The sequence below is a fragment of the Chiloscyllium punctatum genome, chromosome 6 (genome assembly GCF_047496795.1).
Source record: "Chiloscyllium punctatum isolate Juve2018m chromosome 6, sChiPun1.3, whole genome shotgun sequence".
NCBI classification, from domain to species: domain Eukaryota; kingdom Metazoa; phylum Chordata; class Chondrichthyes; order Orectolobiformes; family Hemiscylliidae; genus Chiloscyllium; species Chiloscyllium punctatum.
In genome coordinates this window covers 23,418,649-23,432,148 of record NC_092744.1, presented here as the reverse complement: position 1 = coordinate 23,432,148, position 13,500 = coordinate 23,418,649, and the positions used below count along the sequence as shown (strand labels likewise).

The window sequence follows — 13,500 nt, the reverse complement described above, 5'->3', positions numbered from 1 at the left end:
ATCAATCCTTGTTTTGTGTTCGCTGATATTCTGTTGTTTACTTTGGCATTGGCATCTTCTGCCTGCTGTTATTGTGGTGCTTCCTCTTATAGATTCTCATTGAAGCAGTCCGGGGCAATGACTATCGTAGTGATGTCGCTGTAGATGACATTTCCTTCCATTCTGGATGTTGCGGAGGTTTGTAAATGTGACTAATTTTCTAATGTCTGCTGTAATTGATCAATTGCATGACTTAAGTGAAAATGCAAGTGGAGTCGAGAGCGTGGTGCTGGAAAAGCACAGCCGGTCAGGGAACATCCGAGGAGCAGGAGAATCGATGTTTCGAGCATAAGTTCTTCATCAGGAATGGAGTGGAGATGAACATTAGTCAGATCTTAAGCCGTTGAAGTAGGAGTAAGCGATTTCCCTCCCCTATCACATTGTGTCACTCAATGTGATTGTGGGTGATCTTGTGCCTCAGCTTGACTTTACAACCTGTTTTCCATATGCTTTGATTCCTTGAGATTCGTAAATGTTTCTCTACTTCAGCATGAAGTATACTGAATGATGTATAATCCACAGGCTTCAGGGGGACAGAGTTCCAAGGATTCACAAAGGTGTGCGTGAAACCTTTTGCCTCATCTCAGTCCTCTAGATTCTTCTGAATTTATCCATATATTATTTTCTCTGCAGACAATTGTGACATAACAAGCACAGTGAGCACTCCAACTCCAACCAGTACCGTGCCTCCTGTCACAACAGGTAAATGAAAGCAGGCTGTATATGATCTGGATCCTTGATAAAAGTGATTTGTTGCTGTCTTATTGACAAGGATTTGTCAGGATATAACTAGAAACTGCGACTTTGTTTGCTGATCCTACATTTGTATCAATTAAGACAAACTGGTGCAGATTCTATTTGATTGTCCTTAAAATGTTGGCTCACTCTGAATAGGTCTGAAAATGTGTTGCTGGAAAAGCGCAGCAGGTCAGGCAGCATCCAAGGAGCAGGAGAATCGACATTTCGGGCATGAGCCCGTCTTCAGGAAAGAAGGGCTCATGCCCGAAACATCGATTCTCCTGCTCCTTGGATGCTGCCTGACCTGCTGCGCTTTTCCAGCAACACATTTTCAGCTCTGATCTCCAGCATCTGCACTCCTCACTTTCACTCTGAATAGGTGTAAATTTGATAATTTGGTAATGTGAAAAAAAAAATGGGAGAAGTCAGCTTCAAGCTGATTGCAAATATTGCTGCATAAGTCAGACACCAAAGTGTGGAAGCTGAGCAGTTGTTTGTCTAGTCATCCCATGGCACAGACTGCGTCCTCCTCGTTGTAGTGTCTGTGACTAGGCAAAATGTCCTTCATCATCAACTGTGTCCTGTTCCCTCAGGTTGTTGAATGTTTCAACGAAAGCACCTCTCATTGTTGTAGATTCCAGTATATACCCCGAAGCAACCTGTTGAACCTTTGTTTGAAAGAGAAGCTACTTGTCCCGAGAATGGGACGAGTGACTTTTCTCTGAAGTGCTTCTCAAGCATTTGTGTAGAAAGAAAATAGAGCAGTCGATTGGGAGCAAATCCAGCTTGTTTTTCGATGGATTGTGACAATACCAACTGACGTTTATTTTCTACATCATTTCCAATTTTTTAGAATCTTCCTGCATCGTGCAAGGTGATCCTCACTACAACACTTTTGATAAGCAATCACATGACTTCATGGGAACATGCACATATACCCTATCGAAACTCTGTGACGCCAGCAGTGCTCTGCCCTATTTCAATGTTGAAGCTGCAAATGAGCGTAGATCAGGGAATTCCTACGTGTCGTACGTTAAACATGTCAACGTTAATGTTTACAATCATAGAATAGTACTGGAGAAGGAACACGTGGTGAAGGTAAGAATTTGATATTTTGAGTACTTCTTCAAGCATATTCAACAGTGAGTTTGCTGAGGAATGAATCAATGTGGTTTTGCATGTTTCCAGGTCGATGGAGAAGTGGAGGTGCTACCTGTGTCAGTCTCGACGGGTGTTGATGTTGGCCGAAGTGGAAAGTATGTGGTTGTTAGCACCGATTTTGGATTGAGAGTGAAGTTTGATGGGAAGCATCGTGCAGTGGTAACCCTTCCCAGTGTTTTCAAGGGGAAGGTGTGTGGAATGTGTGGAAACTACAATGATGATAGAAGAGACGATTTCCTCAATCCGGATGGAGTGATGGAGCCCGATTCCGTCAGTTTGGGAAACAGCTGGCAGAGTGGAAATGATACGAGGTGCGGTGTATGGGAGGTTTCTGGCTGTCTCTGTTCCTTCATAAAAGCTGCGAGTTTCCGATCACTACCGTTATTCCATCTGCATGTAGACCTTCTACTAGCTTTTAAATGCATGTTTCTCATTGGAGGTGCTGCTGTTCTTGCAGGTGTGCTCCTGATGTTGGTATCAGACCAAATTGTACTGAAGACAAAAAGCAGATGATAGAAAGTAAATCTTACTGTGGCATAATTGTGGATCCGGGCAGTCCGTTCAAAGCGTGCCACTCTGTCGTGGACCCGATGGTTTATTTTGCTGAATGTGTGTACGACTTGTGCGCATTGGACGTGCATACAGGCTCTCTGTGCAGTAGTTTGCAATCCTACGCAGATGCGTGCCAGTCGAAGGGAGTGAGAGTGGAAGCCTGGAGGAACGCGACCTTCTGCCGTAAGTGTTTGAGAGTATTTTGTTTGATGAATAAGATATACGTGATGGAGACAGAAAAACTTTGGGTCGCTTTGAACCATTTAGTTTTCATAAAATTATTAGATAGAAGGAATTTAATGTAAAATATGTTGACTCTCCTTTTGAATTCTCTTCCCAGCTTTAAAGTGTGGAGTGAATAGTCACTATGAGCATTGTGGCTCAGCATGTCCTGCTACCTGTGTCAATCCCAATGCTCCATCCAGCTGCTCCCAGCCATGCGTGGAAGGCTGTCTGTGTGACCGTGGGTACGTTTTGTACAATGACAGGTGTGTGCGAAGAGATCAGTGTGGTTGCTGGTCTGAAGGCAAACATTATCCAGTGGGATCTGCATTCTGGACAGATGATACCTGTTCAACAAAGTGCAGTTGTCCTTCTGCAGGCAGTAAACTAGTTTGCTGGAACACAACGTGTGGCACGGATTCATACTGCGGAGTTGTGGACGGAGTTCCTGGTTGCTATGAGCACACGTACGGCATCTGCAGAGTTCATAACGACCCACACTACAATACGTTTGACAAGGCGACGCATCATTTCATGGGGACGTGTACATATACGATCGCCAAGCTGTGTACAAATTCCTCAACTCTTCCATACTTTAACATCGAAGCAAAGAATGAACATCGAGGCAACGCTAAAGTTTCTTACGTTCAGAGAGTTCGAGTAGCTGTTCACGGTCACAGTGTTGGGATTGTGAAGCGGGAATGTCACCGTGTGTTGGTACGTGTGTAACTACTAGATTGGGTTTTCTAAAATGCTGACGTTAGTCTGAAATATCCTTTACTTGGGACTTCTATTAGAATGGGAGGTGAATGACTAGGAGTATATTGCAAAGGTGAAATGATTATCATGACATTTACTACTTGTATCTAAAGTGAAACAGAACAAAATGAACGTGTGTACCATGTGCACCAATCTGATGTGAAGTATAGCGTTTATTGTACATTGCTGTATGCAAATTGCTGTTCACGTTTGTTGTGCATGTTGAATGAAAGAATGCTGGAGTCTGCTAGAAAAGCTGTTGTTGAATCACCATTTTCCTCTTGTGTCAGGTGGATAACGTGTGGCAGACGTTACCTGTCAAATTAGTCAATGGCACCTTGAACGTGAGTAGGAGTGGAGACTACGTGGTCCTGGTGACAGATTTTGGGCTCTCTGTTTCATATGACGTTGATCACTCAGTGGAAGTGAAAGTGCCGAGTACATATTTCAATCAGACTTGCGGTATGTGCGGCAACTACAATGGAATGAGAAAGGATGATTACATGAAACCTGATGGAGAACAAGCCAAAGATTCAAATGAGTTTGGAAATAGCTGGAAGGTGCCACCGGAAGAACCAGGTTGTGACCCAGACGAGCCTGCGAAGTGTGAGCCTGATGAGGAGAAACTTTACCAAAGTGATGTCTTCTGTGGTCTGATCACCAGTCAGCAAGGTCCATTTGCACAGTGCCACTCTGTAGTAAATCCCAATGGATTCTTTGAAAGCTGTGTTGTTGAAATGTGTCTGTTGAATGGAAGCCAAGATGCTCTGTGCAATACCCTGAAAATCTACGCACATGCGTGTCAAAGTGCAGGAGTGACCATTGCACCTTGGAGAAACTCCACTTTCTGTTGTACGTATAAGTGAGCTTCCATTGTTTTGCATTAATAATTTCCTATTTAAGACAAAGGAAAATGTTTTCATTATTGTGTGTTATCGTTTCTTTTGTGACAGAATTGCTATTTCCTGTTAGCTTTCTTCAGTTTTGGTTTGGTCACGTGCTAAGCTTTATACTTTCCATTCCAGAGATCCAATGTTTCAGAAAGCATTTGCTGCAAAAGCCATCCTTCCCGATTGCCATAATCATGGGAAACATGGTGTGAGAAGTTCAAAAGATTTGATTGTATCTTCCTTGTTTTCAGCTGCTTCCTGTCAAGCCAATAGCCAGTACAGTCTATGTGCCAGTGCTTGTCCAGCCACATGTACAGACCGATTTGCTCCAGAGAACTGCAGCAAGCCATGTGTGGAGGACTGCGTGTGTAACATTGAGTTTGTTCTCAGTGGAAGCACGTGTGTGCCCGCTCAGAACTGTGGCTGCATCCACAACGACAAATACTACGAAGTAAGTTGGAGGGTTTTTTGGTCTCGTTTGGCTGTTTTACGTGCATTCATGCAACTTTGTGCTTCCGCGAGGAGTACGCAGCAGTTTTGAAAGTAACACTTGCTGTTTGTCTGTCAGAAAGGAGCAACATTCTGGGAAGAGGGATGTCTCCAGCGGTGTCGATGTACTGGAAATAACCACATAGTATGTGAAGCAGCGTCTTGTGGACCAGCGGAAATTTGCAAAGTGCAGGATGGAAATTTGGGATGTTACCGGGCAGACACTGCGAAGTGCCACATTTACGGGGACCCGCACTATACGACGTTTGACGGGAAACTGTATCACTTCCAGGGTACTTGCAATTATACTGTGACTGAGACTTGTGGAAATCCATCTGTTCGTTTCTCGGTGACAAGCAGGAATGAACACAGAGGCAACCCAACATGGTCTATGATTAATTCCATTGCTCTCCAGTTTGCTGACATTCATATTGCAGTGAGGAAAAATAACCTTGTTTATGTGAGTAATGTTTCTGATTGGTAGCGTTGACAGAATGAGCGTAATGTTGAAGAAAGGTAACTGCAGTGACTGTGACTGTTGTATCAGTAATGCTGGTAATCTTTTGCTTAGGTTGATGGAGTGAAGGTTGAGCTCCCTGTGACGCCCCATTCTTCGGTAAGCGTATCAATGGTAGGATCGTTTGTCATCGTCCAGACCAACTTTGGTGTTCAGCTGAAGTTTAACGGTGATCATGAGCTGTTTGTAGTGGTGGATGAGAGATACAAAGGACAGCTGTGTGGCTTGTGTGGTACCTACACTGACGACCCACTGGATGACTTCTTGAAGCCTGATGGGATTCTGGCCATGGATTCCAATCAGTTTGGAAACAGCTGGAGAGTTCTTGACAATGACTGGTTGTGAGTATTTCATACAGTGAAGAGTAAATTACACTCTATGTAGTGTCGCTGGTGAGACGTTTGCAGAGAGGTAGAGGCTACGGCAGCAAGTGGATTAATTGGTTGCCGAAAAAGAATTACTAGATATGAGGGCATGACTGTAATGAAAGTGTGCGTGTAGCTCTGTTGAATGTCAGTGTTTCAGTGAGAATATCTGAAATGAATTTTCCAGAATTGGTATTCCAGTGAAGTATTACAGATTGCGTATTAAGAGCACGCTACATATCTTTGCATGTACTTTGGGGGAATAATTTTGATCGCAGATCTCATTGTCTGCCCTTACGCATTCATTGAAATTTGATGTGGATTAAATAAAGTAGGGATATTTTTTCCTTTTGGAGAGACTTCATACATGTGTTTCTTTGTGTAGGTGTAATGAAACGCCTCTACCACCAGCGACCTGCGATCCAGCATCGAAAGAAGAGGCCGAGGAATACTGCAAGATTATCTTGGCAGGCAATGGTCCTTTCAAAAATTGTCACTGGTACATCCCTCCTCAGTTGTACTTTGAGAGATGTGTATATGATCATTGTGCTTCTGGAGGAGATGCTGTCCTGTTGTGCAATGCTCTGGAGGCGTACGCTTCAGCCTGTGAAGCAGCTGATGTTGTTCTAGGAGACTGGATGGAAGAGAGTGGCTGTGTTGAGAAAAGTAAGTTTGAGATCATGTGTTTGTACCTGTTCTTTTCGTCTGTTTCTTTTCTCACTCCTCCTGAATAGTTGTAGAGATAAAAGACAATTGTGCTTCACGACGAATGTTCATTATTAATAATCAGCGACGTCAAGGTTCAATTGACAGAAATTATCCAATAGACAATGAGGCCCCAAAATATTGTATAGTAATATCGTTTCATATTTATTTCAATCGTGGATGTTTTTAGCCATTGTGGTACAATAATGTGCATATTTCCGATCAATCTTGATGAATCTTGATTAATTCTTATTAATCCCACAGGTTGTGCGCTGGGCTGCAATTTTGACAGCGACCTGTGCAATTGGACACAATCCAAGACAGATGATTTGGACTGGAAGCGCATCAGTGGATCGACACCCTCAGCTCGCACAGGGCCTTCGTTCGACCACACCAGTGGAGGTAGGTGATGTGACATCCTTATTTGACTTGAGGTTGACAGAGCCCATGATTTGTTTGTAACCAGTGAGCTTAACTGTATGTCCAGGTGGCTACTACATCTATATTGAAGGCAATGAAGGCAACGAAGGAGACAAAGCCCAACTGGTCAGTGCTCTGTGTGATAAGACAGGGGATCAGTGTATGAGATTCTGGTACCACATGTATGGAGTGGCTCGGAGCATGGCTTTGAATGTTTACCAGCTAGAAGTTGGGCTTCCCCCAATACTGATGTGGTCAGAGAAAGGCAATAAAGGAAACCAGTGGATCGCAGCAGCAGTGGACCTACACCTGTCTGGAAAATCTCAGGTAAGCTGTGTGGCTAATAATTTAGTGATTTTTTTTTGGCTGTACTTCTCTTTTTGAAGCATTCGCATAGCTTGCGTATTTAATTAGAAGGCAAGCAGATTTTTCTTCATTCCATATCAAATTAAATTAAATACAAATTAGTGGAGAAATGCAGAAGCTGTTTTAACATGAAATACCCCATGAAATGATGTCCTATATTCGATTTGATTAGATTACTTACAGTGTGGAAAAAGGCCCTTCGGCCCAACAAGTCTACACCGACCCGCCGAAGCACAACCCACCCAGACCCATTCCCCTACATTACCCCTTTAGCTAACACTAGGGGAAATTTAGCATAGCCAATTCACCTAACCTGCACATTTTTGGATTGTTGGAGGAAACCCACGCAGACACGTAGAGAATGTGCAAACTCCACACAGAGAGTCACCGGAGGCGGGAATTGAATCCGGGCCTCTGGTGCTGTGAGGCAGCAGTGCTAACCACTGTGCCACCCACAGTGTTACTGGCAGGGAGATACTGACGTTGTGTTAGCAAAAGAGAAATTGCTGGAGAAACTCAGCAGGTCTGATAACATCAGAGGAGAGAAAGCAGAATCAGCATTTCAGTTCAATGAAATTCTTGCCAGACCTGCTGAGGTTCTCCTCCAATTTCTGTTTTCTTCCAGATTTCCAGCACTTAGAGTCATAAAGATTTACAGCATGGAGACAGACCCTTCGGTCCAACCCATCCATGCCGACCAGATATCTCAACCCAATCTAGTCCCACCTGCCAGCACCCGGCCCATATCCCTCCAAACCCTTCCTATTCATATACCCTTCCAAATGCCTCTTAAATGTTAGAATTGTACCAGCCTCCACCACTTCCTCTGGCAGATCATTCCATACACTTACCAACTTTGTGTGAAAAAGCTGCTCCACAGGTCTCTTTTATATCTTTCCCCTCTCACCCTAAACCTATGCCCTCTAGTTCTGGATTCCCCGACCCCAGAGAAAAGACTTTGCCTATTTACCCTGTTCATGCCCCTCATAACTTTGTCGACCTCTATAAGGCCACCCCTCAGCCTCCGACGCTCCAGGGAAAATAGCCCCAGCCTGTTCAGCACAAATTTATAGCTCAAATCCTCCAACTCTGGCAACATCCTTGTAAATCTTTTCTGAACCCTTTCAAGTTTCATAACTACTTTCCGATAGGAAGGAGACGAGAATTTCAATATTCCAACAGCGGCCTAATCAATGTCCTGTACAGCCGCAACATGACTTCCCAACTCCTGTACTCACTACTCTGACCAATAAAGGAAAGCATACCAAATGCGTTCTTCACTATCCTATCTATTTGCGACTCCATTTTCAAGGAGCTATGAACCTGCACTCCAAGGTCTGTTTGTTCAGCAACACTCCCTAGGACCTTACCATTAAGTGTATAAGTCCTGCTAAGACTTGCTTTCCCAAAATGCAGCACCTCACATTCATCTGAATTAAACGCCATCTGCCACTTTTCAGCCCATTGGCCCATGTGGTCAAGATCCTGTTGTAATCTGAGGTAACCCTTTTCATTGTCCATTACACCTCCAATTTTGGTGTCATCTGCAAGCTTACTAACTGTCCCTCTTATGCTCACATCCAAATCATTTATGTAAATGACTAAAAGTAGAGCACCCAGCACTGATCCTTGTGGCACTCCACTGGTCACATGAATCGAGTTGGAAAAACAACCCTCCACGACCATCCTCTGTCTTCTACTTCTGTATCCAAATGGCTAGTTCTCCCTGTTTCCGTGAGATCTAACCTTGCTGATCAGGCTCCCGTGGGGAACCTTGTCGATCGCCTTACTGAAGTCCATATCGATCACATCTACCGCTCGGCCCTCATCAATCCTTGTTTTGTGTTCGCTGATATTCTGTTGTTTACTTTGGCATTGGCATCTTCTGCCTGCTGTTATTGTGGTGCTTCCTCTTATAGATTCTCATTGAAGCAGTCCGGGGCAATGACTATCGTAGTGATGTCGCTGTAGATGACATTTCCTTCCATTCTGGATGTTGCGGAGGTTTGTAAATGTGACTAATTTTCTAATGTCTGCTGTAATTGATCAATTGCATGACTTAAGTGAAAATGCAAGTGGAGTCGAGAGCGTGGTGCTGGAAAAGCACAGCCGGTCAGGGAACATCCGAGGAGCAGGAGAATCGATGTTTCAAGCATAAGTTCTTCATCAGGAATGGAGTGGAGATGAACATTAGTCAGATCTTAAGCCGTTGAAGTAGGAGTAAGCGATTTCCCTCCCCTATCACATTGTGTCACTCAATGTGATTGTGGGTGATCTTGTGCCTCAGCTTGACTTTACAACCTGTTTTCCATATGCTTTGATTCCTTGAGATTCGTAAATGTTTCTCTACTTCAGCATGAAGTATACTGAATGATGTATAATCCACAGGCTTCAGGGGGACAGAGTTCCAAGGATTCACAAAGGTGTGCGTGAAACCTTTTGCCTCATCTCAGTCCTCTAGATTCTTCTGAATTTATCCATATATTATTTTCTCTGCAGACAATTGTGACATAACAAGCACAGTGAGCACTCCAACTCCAACCAGTACCGTGCCTCCTGTCACAACAGGTAAATGAAAGCAGGCTGTATATGATCTGGATCCTTGATAAAAGTGATTTGTTGCTGTCTTATTGACAAGGATTTGTCAGGATATAACTAGAAACTGCGACTTTGTTTGCTGATCCTACATTTGTATCAATTAAGACAAACTGGTGCAGATTCTATTTGATTGTCCTTAAAATGTTGGCTCACTCTGAATAGGTCTGAAAATGTGTTGCTGGAAAAGCGCAGCAGGTCAGGCAGCATCCAAGGAGCAGGAGAATCGACATTTCGGGCATGAGCCCGTCTTCAGGAAAGAAGGGCTCATGCCCGAAACATCGATTCTCCTGCTCCTTGGATGCTGCCTGACCTGCTGCGCTTTTCCAGCAACACATTTTCAGCTCTGATCTCCAGCATCTGCACTCCTCACTTTCACTCTGAATAGGTGTAAATTTGATAATTTGGTAATGTGAAAAAAAAAATGGGAGAAGTCAGCTTCAAGCTGATTGCAAATATTGCTGCATAAGTCAGACACCAAAGTGTGGAAGCTGAGCAGTTGTTTGTCTAGTCATCCCATGGCACAGACTGCGTCCTCCTCGTTGTAGTGTCTGTGACTAGGCAAAATGTCCTTCATCATCAACTGTGTCCTGTTCCCTCAGGTTGTTGAATGTTTCAACGAAAGCACCTCTCATTGTTGTAGATTCCAGTATATACCCCGAAGCAACCTGTTGAACCTTTGTTTGAAAGAGAAGCTACTTGTCCCGAGAATGGGACGAGTGACTTTTCTCTGAAGTGCTTCTCAAGCATTTGTGTAGAAAGAAAATAGAGCAGTCGATTGGGAGCAAATCCAGCTTGTTTTTCGATGGATTGTGACAATACCAACTGACGTTTATTTTCTACATCATTTCCAATTTTTTAGAATCTTCCTGCATCGTGCAAGGTGATCCTCACTACAACACTTTTGATAAGCAATCACATGACTTCATGGGAACATGCACATATACCCTATCGAAACTCTGTGACGCCAGCAGTGCTCTGCCCTATTTCAATGTTGAAGCTGCAAATGAGCGTAGATCAGGGAATTCCTACGTGTCGTACGTTAAACATGTCAACGTTAATGTTTACAATCATAGAATAGTACTGGAGAAGGAACACGTGGTGAAGGTAAGAATTTGATATTTTGAGTACTTCTTCAAGCATATTCAACAGTGAGTTTGCTGAGGAATGAATCAATGTGGTTTTGCATGTTTCCAGGTCGATGGAGAAGTGGAGGTGCTACCTGTGTCAGTCTCGACGGGTGTTGATGTTGGCCGAAGTGGAAAGTATGTGGTTGTTAGCACCGATTTTGGATTGAGAGTGAAGTTTGATGGGAAGCATCGTGCAGTGGTAACCCTTCCCAGTGTTTTCAAGGGGAAGGTGTGTGGAATGTGTGGAAACTACAATGATGATAGAAGAGACGATTTCCTCAATCCGGATGGAGTGATGGAGCCCGATTCCGTCAGTTTGGGAAACAGCTGGCAGAGTGGAAATGATACGAGGTGCGGTGTATGGGAGGTTTCTGGCTGTCTCTGTTCCTTCATAAAAGCTGCGAGTTTCCGATCACTACCGTTATTCCATCTGCATGTAGACCTTCTACTAGCTTTTAAATGCATGTTTCTCATTGGAGGTGCTGCTGTTCTTGCAGGTGTGCTCCTGATGTTGGTATCAGACCAAATTGTACTGAAGACAAAAAGCAGATGATAGAAAGTAAATCTTACTGTGGCATAATTGTGGATCCGGGCAGTCCGTTCAAAGCGTGCCACTCTGTCGTGGACCCGATGGTTTATTTTGCTGAATGTGTGTACGACTTGTGCGCATTGGACGTGCATACAGGCTCTCTGTGCAGTAGTTTGCAATCCTACGCAGATGCGTGCCAGTCGAAGGGAGTGAGAGTGGAAGCCTGGAGGAACGCGACCTTCTGCCGTAAGTGTTTGAGAGTATTTTGTTTGATGAATAAGATATACGTGATGGAGACAGAAAAACTTTGGGTCGCTTTGAACCATTTAGTTTTCATAAAATTATTAGATAGAAGGAATTTAATGTAAAATATGTTGACTCTCCTTTTGAATTCTCTTCCCAGCTTTAAAGTGTGGAGTGAATAGTCACTATGAGCATTGTGGCTCAGCATGTCCTGCTACCTGTGTCAATCCCAATGCTCCATCCAGCTGCTCCCAGCCATGCGTGGAAGGCTGTCTGTGTGACCGTGGGTACGTTTTGTACAATGACAGGTGTGTGCGAAGAGATCAGTGTGGTTGCTGGTCTGAAGGCAAACATTATCCAGTGGGATCTGCATTCTGGACAGATGATACCTGTTCAACAAAGTGCAGTTGTCCTTCTGCAGGCAGTAAACTAGTTTGCTGGAACACAACGTGTGGCACGGATTCATACTGCGGAGTTGTGGACGGAGTTCCTGGTTGCTATGAGCACACGTACGGCATCTGCAGAGTTCATAACGACCCACACTACAATACGTTTGACAAGGCGACGCATCATTTCATGGGGACGTGTACATATACGATCGCCAAGCTGTGTACAAATTCCTCAACTCTTCCATACTTTAACATCGAAGCAAAGAATGAACATCGAGGCAACGCTAAAGTTTCTTACGTTCAGAGAGTTCGAGTAGCTGTTCACGGTCACAGTGTTGGGATTGTGAAGCGGGAATGTCACCGTGTGTTGGTACGTGTGTAACTACTAGATTGGGTTTTCTAAAATGCTGACGTTAGTCTGAAATATCCTTTACTTGGGACTTCTATTAGAATGGGAGGTGAATGACTAGGAGTATATTGCAAAGGTGAAATGATTATCATGACATTTACTACTTGTATCTAAAGTGAAACAGAACAAAATGAACGTGTGTACCATGTGCACCAATCTGATGTGAAGTATAGCGTTTATTGTACATTGCTGTATGCAAATTGCTGTTCACGTTTGTTGTGCATGTTGAATGAAAGAATGCTGGAGTCTGCTAGAAAAGCTGTTGTTGAATCACCATTTTCCTCTTGTGTCAGGTGGATAACGTGTGGCAGACGTTACCTGTCAAATTAGTCAATGGCACCTTGAACGTGAGTAGGAGTGGAGACTACGTGGTCCTGGTGACAGATTTTGGGCTCTCTGTTTCATATGACGTTGATCACTCAGTGGAAGTGAAAGTGCCGAGTACATATTTCAATCAGACTTGCGGTATGTGCGGCAACTACAATGGAATGAGAAAGGATGATTACATGAAACCTGATGGAGAACAAGCCAAAGATTCAAATGAGTTTGGAAATAGCTGGAAGGTGCCACCGGAAGAACCAGGTTGTGACCCAGACGAGCCTGCGAAGTGTGAGCCTGATGAGGAGAAACTTTACCAAAGTGATGTCTTCTGTGGTCTGATCACCAGTCAGCAAGGTCCATTTGCACAGTGCCACTCTGTAGTAAATCCCAATGGATTCTTTGAAAGCTGTGTTGTTGAAATGTGTCTGTTGAATGGAAGCCAAGATGCTCTGTGCAATACCCTGAAAATCTACGCACATGCGTGTCAAAGTGCAGGAGTGACCATTGCACCTTGGAGAAACTCCACTTTCTGTTGTACGTATAAGTGAGCTTCCATTGTTTTGCATTAATAATTTCCTATTTAAGACAAAGGAAAATGTTTTCATTATTGTGTGTTATCGTTTCTTTTGTGACAGAATTGCTATTTCCTGTTAGCTTTCTT

At 43.8% G+C, this 13,500-nt stretch overlaps 1 protein-coding gene across 1 annotated transcript in view; it reads left to right on the top strand.

Annotated features, from left to right (window-relative positions):
- LOC140478623 (IgGFc-binding protein-like) overlaps window positions 1-13,500 on the top strand; it is a 76,494-nt gene that overhangs the window by 61,732 nt on the left and 1,262 nt on the right. Inside the window, exons 34-53 of the mRNA XM_072571841.1 lie at window positions 93-177; window positions 673-741; window positions 1,631-1,875; window positions 1,966-2,249; window positions 2,396-2,673; window positions 2,831-3,429; window positions 3,762-4,323; window positions 4,613-4,812; window positions 4,930-5,310; window positions 5,422-5,708; window positions 6,118-6,398; window positions 6,702-6,839; window positions 6,925-7,184; window positions 9,143-9,227; window positions 9,723-9,791; window positions 10,681-10,925; window positions 11,016-11,299; window positions 11,446-11,723; window positions 11,881-12,479; window positions 12,812-13,373. Of these exons, the coding sequence (XP_072427942.1) occupies window positions 93-177; window positions 673-741; window positions 1,631-1,875; window positions 1,966-2,249; window positions 2,396-2,673; window positions 2,831-3,429; window positions 3,762-4,323; window positions 4,613-4,812; window positions 4,930-5,310; window positions 5,422-5,708; window positions 6,118-6,398; window positions 6,702-6,839; window positions 6,925-7,184; window positions 9,143-9,227; window positions 9,723-9,791; window positions 10,681-10,925; window positions 11,016-11,299; window positions 11,446-11,723; window positions 11,881-12,479; window positions 12,812-13,373 (5,791 nt within the window). The remainder of the gene's footprint in view (window positions 1-92; window positions 178-672; window positions 742-1,630; window positions 1,876-1,965; window positions 2,250-2,395; window positions 2,674-2,830; window positions 3,430-3,761; window positions 4,324-4,612; window positions 4,813-4,929; window positions 5,311-5,421; window positions 5,709-6,117; window positions 6,399-6,701; window positions 6,840-6,924; window positions 7,185-9,142; window positions 9,228-9,722; window positions 9,792-10,680; window positions 10,926-11,015; window positions 11,300-11,445; window positions 11,724-11,880; window positions 12,480-12,811; window positions 13,374-13,500) is intronic.